General features: G+C 39.8%; 1 protein-coding gene across 4 annotated transcripts in view; it reads right to left on the reverse strand.

The window, feature by feature from the left end:
- Positions 1-12,950, reverse strand: part of tmcc1a (transmembrane and coiled-coil domain family 1a) — a 113,049-nt gene that overhangs the window by 7,347 nt on the left and 92,752 nt on the right. For 2 of the 4 annotated variants that reach the window (XM_062053579.1, XM_062053580.1), the window contains 3 exons: positions 4,499-4,744; positions 2,824-3,518; positions 325-460 (listed from right to left, as the gene is read on the reverse strand). In XM_062053579.1, coding sequence (XP_061909563.1) covers positions 325-460; positions 2,824-3,518; positions 4,499-4,744 — 1,077 coding nt within the window. Of the gene's footprint in view, positions 1-324; positions 461-2,823; positions 3,519-4,498; positions 4,745-7,641; positions 7,698-9,169; positions 9,356-12,950 lie in introns of those variants that run through there. The other 2 variants (XM_062053584.1, XM_062053583.1) reach the window with 2 other exon arrangements.

Genomic DNA, 12,950 nt, shown 5'->3' on the forward strand with positions numbered 1-12,950 from the left:
TAACCCCTGTCCCACTGTGCTGCAATCAATTAATAAAATATAGCAAATTGAATATATGAATCCATAAAATACATAACGTGCTACTTGGACTTTAGTGCTACTTATGACAGAAGAGCATTCTCTGTTTATACTTTTTTGACAGATTAATCACCTGTATGTACAGCTAAAATTAACATTGTTATTGCTACAAATTTCCTGTAAAAAATAAAAACAAGTGTGTTGAGACTTACAAGACTACAGGTATCTGAAAATCATAAATTCAGCTGGAGTTTTGGTGAACCAATCCAAGCAAAGACTACAGAGCGTCAACCTGACAAGACGAACCTGAATGTCTCGTGCTCTCTCATACGACTGGTAGGCTATTTTCTCCTCCATGCTGGCCAGCTCCTGTTTGAGGTTTAGTATCTCGTTCTGATGAAGCTCCGTCAGGTCGTTAAGCTGCTCCTCCAAGCGTTCACACCTGTAAACACAGACACACAAAAACACACGTGTGAGACCATAATGAGCATAAACAGAGAAGTGTAGGAGAAGCCAGTCGAAAGAGACCCTGTGTCACCTGATCCCCTGACTGGACTGGTGGCAAGATTAGGACATGCAAACTCATCTCCTGATCCAGCAGCCAATCACAGCATCTACACAAAGTGACGCACTAATGGGAATCACTCACCTAGAAAAATAGCTACAGGCTGGCAGGAAAGTCCAATAGTAGAATGAAAAACAAAAATAGTATAGAACATAGGATAGAACGGCCATGTGTTTGAGGGGAGTTCATTATCGAAAGTGCAACATGGGGTTAAGTGTAATAGGCATAAGATGGTATTTAAAAAATGTAACTTGTTTTGTGACAACATTGGTCAAATGACTAGAGCAGTCGTTCTCCATTTTTATAGGAATATAGGAAAATAAAACACTGTACTTTAATCAAGTGATTTTTTTTGGCATACCTCTAGATGGAGCCCGCGCAACACTAATGTTACACGTACCACAGTTTGAGAATTACTGGACTAGAGGTTTAGCGGGACGTGTAATCATGGTAAGTTGTCAGTAAGGTACAAAGTATGGTACCGATTTTCACCAACCAGTAGACGTTTAGGGATAGGAAGTGTTAGTGCCTATAGTCACACGTTTATGCCATAATCAAACACAGTGATGCCATGTTTTGCTAGCAGGAGTGAAGGCTAGCAACAGCGCCAAGGAGAAGTCAGAACTTGAAAAGCCTCTTCCGTTGTTAAAGTTTGATGTTTGGGAACGCTTCACCAAAGAAGCGAATTGCTAGGACCACCGTCATTTTCAGGCTGAATAGAGCACACCTGAATATAAGCTGCACCCACCTACATTTTTACTGTGTATATATATATATATATATATATATGTATATGTATATATATGTATATGTATATGTATATATATGTATTGGTACATACAGTCGTGGTCAAATGTTTACATACACTTGTAAAGAACATAATGTCATGGCAAATTTTGTTTCATCTGACCAAAGAACTTTTCTCCAGAAGGTCTTATCTTTGTCCATGATTAAATAAAATTTGAGCTGTTTGGCCACAATACCCAGGAATATGTTTGAGGAGAAAAGGTGAGGCCTTTAATCCCAGGAACACCATACCTACCGTCAAGCATGGTGGTGGTAGTATAATGCTGTTTTGCTGCCGATATAACTGGTGCTTTACAGAGAGTAAATGGGACAATGAAAAAGGAGGATTACCTCCAAATTCTTCAGGACAACCTAAAATCATCAGCCCGGAGGTTGGGTCTTGGGCGCAGTTGGGTGTTCCAACAGGACAATGACCCCAAACACACGTCAAAAGCGGTAAATAAATGGCTAAATCATGCTAGAATTAAGGTTTTAGAATGGCCTTCCCAAAGTCCTAACTTAAACGTGTGGACAATACTGAAGAAACAAGTCAATGTCAGAAAACCAACAAATTTAGCTGAACTGCACCAATTTTGTCAAGAGGAGTGGTCAAAAATTCAACTAGAATCTTGCTGAAACCGCTGAAGTAGTGATTGTATTATGTGTAACTTTACACCCCTAGAAAAGATTGAACCTACAGTAACATAACACTGCAGTATTTACACACATGATGTAAGGTAAAGTACTTTTTTCCCCTGTCGTCTACGTTCATTTGGTATTTGAATTACCTTAAAGCATGCTGTATTAATGACTGTGGATATTATTTTGGTTGCATGGCAGCTGTTGTAACAGAGAGCTTCCATTGTAATTGACTAAAGCTGCAACACTGACTGCAGAAGGCACGTGCACTCACAAGGCACGTCTATATTTGTGGAGCTTTGCAATGCCTCACTTCCTCTATTCGAAATGGGAGAGTGGTCCTTATTTTTTTCCCCTCTTATTGGAACATTCTAGAATAATACAAGTTTTTAAGGGCCACAAACACAGCAAATCATAAAGACTGAGGCTTTGAAGAGAGGTTAAGATATACAGACTTGAAAACAAAAGGTGAAATAATCTATAGGAGCTTCTGTCCTCTCTAAAATTGTTTTTGTAGATATTTCTTTCAAGTACACAATCATATTTCTACAAGCTTGTAATAATCAGCTTTATAACGGGAGTACAGAGAAGCAGGAAGGAGATGAGATGAAGGTCAAGGATTTGCTTCTATCTACTAATGCAAACAATGATAAACAAGTTCTGCTCAATACATGTGGGCTCAGCATTGCCTGTGATGATAAATCTTTAGATATCTATGATTTATCAGCGAAAGTGTGGCCCATTATCTTGCAAAGTTTGGAGGTTGTTGTGTTGCGCTAGTTTGACACACTCATTCTTGCCTCAAAGTTCCTTACCTGAAGCGTTCCTCCTGTAGCGCCTGCATCACGACTGTGTAGTCTCCCTGATACTGATTCTTCAAGCAATCCAGGTTCTCCTCGAGCCGTGCCTGGCTGTCCCTTAGGTCCTGCACCTCCTGTAGCAGCATGTCCAGGCTTGAGCTCTGAGCCCTCTCCAGTGTGTTACCCTTAGAGCTGGGGGGCCCTCCAGGGGCCCCTGTAGTGCTGTTGGCCCCTACTGAGCCAGACGTGGCACTAGAGCAGTCGTCTTCACTGCCGTACTTTGGACTGGACTGGAGGTGTTGGCTGGCACTGCCCAGTGAACGACCACCTACCAACCCTGCCACGCATTCCTCCCCCGAAGGATCGTCCAACGAGTCTTTCAGAGAGGGGATGTTGTCGGCGCTGCCAAACTTGTTTCGAATCAGCGAGGCAATCTCCCGTGGTTTGGAGACAACAGCCCCAGCGGCCGAGTGCGTGGCGTGGGAGAAGCTGGACAACCCCCCCTTGACGCTGTCCACTACACCCTCGCTGAAGCCTGTAACTTTGGCGCCGACGTCCTTCAAGCCTTGTTGCATGTCCCGAAGGACATCCTTGGGTTGCCGTGGGATACCGTTGTGCTCAACTTCCCGCAGCTTACGATGGTAGTGCTCCAGTTTTCTTTGGAGCTGCTGGATGGTCTGTGCAGACTTCTGGTTCTTTTTCTCAAACACCTGAACACCACAAAACAGGTTTTCATCAAGGCAGAAAAAATAAAAGTTGATTACCGTATTTTCCGCACTATAAGGCGCACCTAAAAACCTCCAATTTTGTCAAAAGCTGACAGTGCGCCTTATAATCCGGTGCGCCTTATGTATGGACCAATATTGAGCCTCCAACAGGTAAAAGTTTCAATCAATCAATCAATCGCAACTACGGTAAGCAGCCGCCGACTTCATTTTCCCCCGTCTTCATTTTCCCCCATAGAAGAAGAAGAAGCGCGCGGTGCATGCTGGGATATATGACTGCGCGAGGCGTGCCGTTTCATTTCCATTTGTTTGTTTATGTAAACACCCCAAAATGGCTCCTATTAAGAGACACGCTTACGACGCAGAGTTTAAAGTTAAGACGATCAGTCACGCAGTAGAACACGGGAATAGAGCAGCAGCGACACTGACTCGATTAATGACGACTTCGACGAATACGGCATCCATGTTGGATGCCGTATTCGCCCAACTGTTTAATTCGGACACTGAAGAAGAAGAATTCGAGGGATTCGTGGATGAGGAATAACTTCATAAAGTGAGCTTTACATGTTTATTTTGTGGGTTGTGTTGTGTGACATTAACGTTTGAGCAACGTTGAGTTATTTGATATTGTTATTGCTCTGCACTATTTCGAGTGTTACTATATTGTGATTGCACCAACGTTTGATTTACCGTATCAGTATCACTGTTTTTTACGTGTTTATTGAATCAGGGAAAAGTTCCCCTCCACTATGTGATATGAATGTTGCACTACATGTTATACCTTGCTGTTGTTATTAGAATTACAATAATAGTGAAGATAGAAGTCCTGCCCTCCGGCCCCTTAGCTTTCTGCAAATGTGGCCCCCAAAACCATTTTGTTGAATATCCCTGATGTAAGTGAACCAACACACTATATAACATTGGTAAGTTTAAGTTAAATTGAAATTATTTGGACATTATCATACCTGCTTAATGCGTGTGCTCTGCTGTTTGTCCGCATTGTTGGCCAGTTTGAGGTACTCAGCAACATTGTCGTCCCGTGCTGTCTGCTCGATCTTAATTTGTTCTGTCAGCTTGAGGATCTTTTGCTGCAGCTGGGCAATCGCCTGCTTGGTGCGCAGAGGATCCACAGTCGCATCCTCAGCCGACGGGTATGACGTGTCCGCTGTGAGAGGATTTTGGACCAGCCCGCTAACCTCCAGCCGCTCAGTCTGTGGTGCAAAGACAGGAAATGAGGATGTTGGTCAAGTGTTAGTGGAGCAAAGGAGAACTTTAACAGGAATAATAGAAACTATGAGTGGCATAGTGATGTTTTTTGCAGACTCATTGAAAACAGGCTTCTTCTGCATTATGTACTTGTCAGGAAAGCGAAACGTCGAAAAGGCTACTTGGTGTCAGACTGTGAAGGCGTATCATCACGTCATAGAATGTAAAGATGACAATTTAAAAATCGCTTACATTTTTACCAGATATCCTTTTCAGGGTCACGGATGGGTGAGCCTATCCCAGCTGACTTAGGGAGAGAGAGGCAGAGTACACCCTAGACCAGGGGTCTCAAACTCAATTTACCTGGGGGCCACTAGAGGTAATGTCTGGGTGAGGCTGGGCCGCTTTAAGTATTTACATGACTAAATTTGTTAACTACTTTTACCAGCAGCTGTGGTGACCTGTGGTCGTCCTTAAGTCATTATAATTGTAAAATTGAATGTAAAAATGTTCGATTTTGACACTGCTAAGTTCCCTAGGAAAAACTTCAGCTTGCTTAAAGGTAAGTTGCTCTTTGTGTTTGTTATGTTGTATTCTTAGTGTCTGCACCGTTGTTGTAGTTATATCTAGTGGGATTCAAGATTGCCGTAATATATTTAACTATCAACCGCCCAGGGTGCGTAGCCTGAAATTACAGTACAATAAACTGTGAAGTTAAAGACCTACTGAAACCCACTACTACCGACCACGCAGTCTGATAGTTTATATATCAATGATGAAATCTTAACATTGCAACACATGCCAATACGGCCGGGTTAACTTATAAAGTGCAATTTTAAATTTCCCGGGAAATATCCAGCTGAAAACGTCTCGGTATGATGACGTTTGCGCGTGACGTCACGGAGTTTGCGAAAGTATTGGGACACCATTGTGTCCCAATACAAACAGCTCTGTTTTCATCGCAAAATTCCACAGTATTCTGGACATCTGTGTTGGTGAATCCGGTACAAGCAAGGCTTTTTTTATCAGCGACCAAAAGTTGCCAACTTTATCGTCTATGTTCTCTACTAAATCCTTTCAGCAAAAATATGGCAATATCGCGAAATGATCAAGTATGACACATAGAATGGATCTGCTATCCCCGTTTAAATAAGAAAATCTCATTTCAGTAGGCCTTTAAGTAAAAGGCCTCAAAATGTTCCCCTGGCCACCCTGGACGGATCTCATATCGAGAAAAGTCAATACGATATTGTTTAGGGCTGTCTCATTTAACACCTTAACTAATGTAAATAAATATTGCATTAATCATGGATATTACACAGATTAATCACGCAATTTATTTTGACCTAGCATGCTCCTTTATCTGAAAGACGACGCAGGGTGTTCAGTGATCAGATCATTGCATACGTAAGTGCAAACAGAGATGAGTGCTTTCTGGAAAATGTCACATCAAAATACACCGTGACTGGACTTTAGATACAACTGTTAGCAAGTTTTGAACACATACATGAAATGCATTCAAGTAAACACTTTAAAGGTGATTTCGTATGACATTCTGACAATAAATTGCATTTGTGTTCAAATATTGGGCTCTTTTGTAAGTTAACTTAAATTATGCAAGCAAGATGCTGTGAGCTGGATTGAATCGTATCTGCATGATCGAACACACTCTCTATCAGTTAACAGCAGATCTGACTCTCTTAGGCTAACCTCCGGAGTATCTCAAGGGTCAATATTAGGCCCCCTTTATTTAGCCTCTATATTAATTATTTGCCCACGGTTTGTCCTGAAGCTGAATGGTTAATGTATGCAGACGACACGGTTTTCTTCCTTCATGGGACACCAAAGACATTGTTGCTGCTAAACTCACTAAAACAATGACCTATGTTACAGCTTGACTGCAGGAGTACTGCCTGCAGCTAAACCTTTCTAAAACTGTAGGCATGTATGTAACTAAAACAAAAAAAGTATCATCTGACCCCGACAGACGTATTAATGGAGAAAGAATACAAATTGTCAGCCAATATAAATATCTTGAGTTAACAATAGATTCAGAGCTTTCTTTTAAAGCCCATATTGGCAAATTGTGTAAAATAATCAAGTTTAATCTCTCAAATTTGCGTGCAATTCGAAATTAAATGTCAACTGAAGCTGCAAAATCGTATTTGCATTTGATGATTTTCAGCCACTTCAACTCTTACCTTACCAGCTGGTCTCAGGCTGGTCAGAGTTTAAAGAAAAAACATTGGAAATCTTGTACAAACAATCAATTAAGGTTATGGATAAAAAACCTAGGCACTATCATCACTGTGCCTTTTGAAAAATACAGTATTTTAAACTGGGACAGTCTTCACACATTTGCAGACTTAAAAGTGACCTATAAAGTACTGCATGAATTGGCTCCAGATCCTCTGGCAGTGTTTATCAGTCAAAGAAACAGCCGTAAGCGTGTCACTCGAGGCTCTGTCAGAGGTGACTGTTATATTCCTCTGCGCAGGGGCACTTTCAGTAAGTCAGCCTGGTCAGTAAGGAGCGCAAATGTGTGGAACTCCGTACCCGAGGAGGTTAAACTGGTCACAACTTACAAGGCCTTCACAAAAAAATTTTAAATGTGGCTTATCAACGCCTACAGCTGCTAGCACTAAAAGATGAGCCTGTTTTGATGCTAAGATAAATGTTATGTTGTATTTTATTTTTTAACATATTGTATATGTATTATGTATACTTCTATGCTGTCCTTATCCCACACTTGAAAGGGGTGTACAGATGCTGAATGTGGATTCTGGATTTCACTCAAAAGACCAGAACGTTGTTATTTATTTCCTATTATTTTTCCTTCCAAAGGAAAAATCAGTTCATTTTTTCTTTTTGGTCTTTTTCCAGTCTTGTTTAGCTTTTTTACCTTTTTTAGCTCTCTTTTTTAGCTGTCTTCTTAGCAGTCTTTTTTAGGTGAAAAACCTTGAAGACAAAACACCACAAGTTAAAAAGTTAAGTTAAAGTACCCAAGATTGTCATACTCACACTAGGTGCGGCAAAATTATTCTCTGCATTTGATCCATCACCCTTGATCACCCCGTGGGAGGTGAGGGAAGCAGTGAGCAGCAGCGGTGGCCGCGCCCGGGAATCATTTTTGGTGATTTAACACCCAATTCCAACCCTTGATGCTGAGTGCCAAGCAGGGAGGTAGGGTCCCATTTTTATAGTCTTTGGTATGACTCGGCCGGGGTTTGAACTCACGATTAACGTAAACCAATTATCAATCCCATAATAATTTACAATTATTAATTAGGCTATCAAACCCTTAACCATTAAACAAGTGCAAGAAAATTGACTAGTTTTTTCCCTTTAAGTTAAAACAGATTGTAGATAAATTGTCTCAATGTAAATGCACCAAGATATATATAAAATACATTTGACCCCAGAAACACAATAGATTAATGTAGTAGAAAACCCAATACTCAAATACATTAATTCCTAACCAATTAACCACCTATTTCCCCTGTTTTAGATACACATTTAAAACCCATATCCAGTATAAATGTATTATTAATTTAGCAGTGAAACACTCAATCTTAACCGCTGTCTACTGGTAGAAAAATGCCCCGTTAATCCTATGCCCTTAGAGTTAAATCCAACACTTTCAATTGGGCGACTTCACCCTCCTGATGAAGCAAACTGCTACAACATTTATCAGACCCACCAAATAATATACATCAACCGTTTTTTCTTTCTCTTTCTTTTAAATTGTAATTTTACTGCCTTTTTTTATATTTTTTTTACATCTTGGCCAGGGGAACTACAGATGAAAACTAGCCTTCTGGCTAATTCTGGCTTTTTTAACCATGTGTAGTCATGTGTTTTATGAAATTGCATTGTCCCCTTTGAAATAAACTAATCTAATGTAAAAGTAATAGGCTGTGATTAATAATAAACAATCCCAATTTAAGTGTGATTCATCTGATTTAAAAAAAAATCCTTTGACAGCACTAATTCACATAATATTTTGTCAAGGGACAATCTGACAGGTATACATAACATTTAGTGTGGTTTTATCTGATATTTGTGTAAATTGGTGTCTATGCTGTGTTTAACTACACAGCCACTGAGGGAGAAAAATGAACCTGACAAAATAGAGTGATTCATTTCCTCCATCACCTCAGGGAAGAACACACAGGAAGGATATTGTGCAAAGGCTGCTAAGGTTTAAAGGCTTTATGTTCACACTCATCCAAACGGTTATCCACACAGAACTAGTAGTAACAAATATAATGAATGAGATGATGTCAAGTCTTCCAGACCGTGCACAAGTCGTACCATATTGGCAGGTCGTAGAACGAGGACTAACACTTTAAAGTTCATCTGACCCTTTCTTTGATTAAGATTCAGTCGTGACGCGTTGCCTAAAATGTGCGCGCGGCGTAGACGCTCACCTTTCCGTTGCCCAAACGGAGGAGCTGCTCCCAGTGCATTTTATCCAACGAGGGGACGGTCTTTGTTTGTTCATGTATATCTTTTTGACGGTGACAAAGGGTCGTCGGTTCCAAGACTCTATATGCGCTGCTGTCAGTTAGTATCAGCTGACTGCTCCCTTCGGCTTGTTGTGAAAGTTAAAGCTCACCTGAAACTCAATTGGCCTTAGAGCCAAGTCCCGCCCCTCTTGTCATTCCTGGTCCCGCCCACCCGCCTAAAGATGACATCATCGTATATCCTCAATGTGTGCAGCCTCGGCCAAGAGATTTAAACCGCACAATACAATTAGAACAACCTTCTAATTGGTATTACTGCACCGGTTAGGTTGCTCATACAAACACAAACATAGCTAGTAATTAAGAATTGGACTCAAAATGAGAAAAATATATTATGTTGAAGTTTGTATTAAATGTAAAGTCCTTGGCAAAATAATAATAATAAATAAGACCATTTATAGTGCCCTTTGTATCATGAGGCCTCGAAGGGCTTCAGGTTACAAAAAGAAAATCTCATTTTGGTAAAAAGGGGCAAGAAACGAGTATGGAAAATGAAAACTTTTTTGTATTTTTTTAAAACAGGTGTCTAAATAGCTGTGATGAGGTGGCGACTTGTCCAGGGTGTACCCCGCCTTCCACCCGAATGCAGCTGAGATAGGCTCCAGCACCCCCCCCCCCCCCCCCCCCCCGCGCAACCCCGAAAGGGAAAAGCGGTAGGAAATGGATGGATGGATGGATGGATACAAACACAAACATATAGCAAGTAATTACAGCTTACGAACTGGACTCAAAAATGAGAAAAATATATTATGTTGAAGTTTAATTAAATGTAAAGTCGCTGGCAAAATAATAATAATAATAAATAAGATTATTTATAGTGCCCTTTATATCATGATACCTCGAAAGGCTTCAGGTTACAAAAAGAAAATCTCATTTTGGTAAAAAGGGGCAAGAAACGAGTATGGTAAATGAAAAATTTTTTGTACTTTTTTAAAACAGGTGTGTAAATGGCTGTGATGAGGTGGCAACTTGTCCAGGGTGTACCCCGCCTTCCGCCCGAATGCAGCTGAGATAGGCTTCAGCACCCCCCCGCGACCCCGAAAGGGACAAGCGGTAGGAAATGGATGGATGGATACAAACACAAACATAGCAAGTAATTACAGCTTACGAATTGGATTCAAAAATGAGAAAAATATATTATGTTGAAGTTTGTATTAAATGTAAAAGTCCTTGACAAAATAATAATAATAATAATAAATAAGACTATTTATATTGCCCTTTATATCATGAGACCTCGAAGGGCTTCAGGTTACAAAAAGAAAATCTCATTTTGGTAAAAAGGGGCAACAAACAAGTATGGAAAATGAAAACTTTTTTGTTTTTAATACAGGTGTCTAAATGGTGGGACCAAAATATTTGTTAAAAGGAAAAGTCAGTGGGTTGTGGTGCCCTCTAGGTGCCAGGAAGGGCATTATTGGCACAAAAGTCCCTGCGGTCTCACGTGGTCCTGAGTTTAGTTCTGGGTATATGGAAGAGATTGGAGTGGGTGGAACAGAGGGAGCGTGAAGTGTTTTGAGTGTTTATAGAAGTTCTGTGAAGTAAAAGTACTTCAGCCATGGAAATAATCCACAACAATCTATCACCAATGACCACTGGTACTTTCAATAAATGAACAACCCAGTAAAACAACACAAATATATATGAATAGCAACTAATATTACAATACAGAAGTCTAAATAATAAAAATGCTTCATACTGGAAGGATTGGGAGTCTGGGCGGCTACATCAACTCCTAGCCAGTCAGTGAGTATCATGTGGCAGCCAGTAGAACAACACAAATACTGGCAGACAAGAAAAACCAGCCTGGCATCTCTTGCACACACGCTTAGCCTTAGATACCATATAAGGCTATTTGTATGTTTTTGTTTTTTTATTGCTGTAACGCAATGGGATGAAAAATTTGAAACTCAAAAATTGGTCATCATTCACAAATCACAAGTTTATTTTTGATATAAATGTTTAGTCACTGTATAGACAAAGATTAACACAAAATAATATGTACAACTGTCACATTGTCCCTTGTCAAAATGTTAAATAATTATTTTAGTATACTAACTATGATACATCCTATTTACTTTTCTTAATAAGAGATCAGGTGAGGTTGTAGCTGCCTTTCACCATAAGTCAGCTGGGATAGGTTCTCCTATCCAAGACCCTGAAAAAAAATGGTGGTGGAAAAATAAAAGAATGAAAGTGATACTTAAATTGTACATCTTTTACTTGTATGATGCGATGAAACGCCTTCACAGTCTGACACCACGTAACCTTTTTAAAGTCTCACTTTCCAGACAACTACATAAATGCAGAAGAAGCCTGTTTTGTCAGCAAAAAAATAAAGCCTCATTTGCAAGTCACAAGTTTTTTTTTATATATAAATGTCATCTGTAGGACCACACTAATTTTATTATAGTTTGCAGATGACCCTACTGCATTTGTATGCTCACAAAACATAAACTTAAATGTAAATAAACTAAAACTATGAAATATATTGACATGATACACTTTAAGAAACAGTGGGACAAGCTGAAAAAAGGAGACGAATAATAAGAACCATATTGTTTACTATATTAATTTAACCATTATACCATGTTTCTGTCATTAATTACCCATCTATTTAGAATTTCATTATTAAATAGATGTATTTTATATTACATTTTTTTCCCCCCGAATAACAAAATAGTAACATGCCAACCACAGAAAGTGGACAGACGTTCAATAATTACTATTAATACTTGAGGAAGGGTTACTATTAAATAATGTTTAATCATTCTGGCATGTTTAATTATGCAAATTAACAGTATGTTGTTAGATAATGTAGCCTAGAAGTAAACTATTACTTTACATGTCCTGTGTTATGTACAGTAAACTGATTTACTGTTGAATCATGCGGACAAGCAGCCAAAACGATCAAATGAATCAGAGAGTAAGAATAGTGTGCTGCACTGGTGAAGTGGGGGACTGAGAGAAGTGACACTTCAGATTTGCACCTGGTCTGTTCTTAGAAACAAAACAGTATTAATAGCATTGTGACGTAAGCGTGTGCGGGTCGGACCTCGAGCATCCAATTGTACCTTCCAGGGCATTCCAAAGATTTGGCTATCTATAAAATCAAAATGCATGCCCTCTGACCGAAGTTGTACAGTAGATAAAGAGGGCAAAGGACAAGTGAGTTGAACCCTTTGAGCCAGAGAGGAGATAGAAGTTTTTCCCGCTGTGATAAGCTAGATCTGACGACATGCTTACACTGGCACCATCAGTGAAGTAATGACATACTTATGTAAGGTGTAACAATAAATGGATATTTCCATGCCCTCTTTTCAGTTCTATGCACATATCACAGTTTTTGTGACAGCACATGTGCACATAGTAAACAAACACCTCTTCACTAACGTACAAGAACAGAGACAAGTTGATTCAGCCTTCAAAATCGGTCACATCGCCACAAACTATTTTAAGTGGCAAATTATGCCTGTAATCAAAGATGGTAAGTTGAGCAGAGGCAAACAAGTTGGGAGTAGCAAGCACAACATCACTTGAGGCTGAGTGTCTTAATGAGGTTTGCGGAGTATGTGTAAGTGCTTGTAATTAGAGGGAGTGGGGCTGATTACACTTAAATAAGACGTTAAGTTGAAGAAAAGAAAGACATCATAGAGACTTTCCCTTGCTCCTTTCATGCATAGTCTCA

The sequence above is a fragment of the Entelurus aequoreus genome, linkage group LG07 (genome assembly GCF_033978785.1).
Source record: "Entelurus aequoreus isolate RoL-2023_Sb linkage group LG07, RoL_Eaeq_v1.1, whole genome shotgun sequence".
Taxonomy (NCBI): Eukaryota; Metazoa; Chordata; class Actinopteri; order Syngnathiformes; family Syngnathidae; genus Entelurus; species Entelurus aequoreus.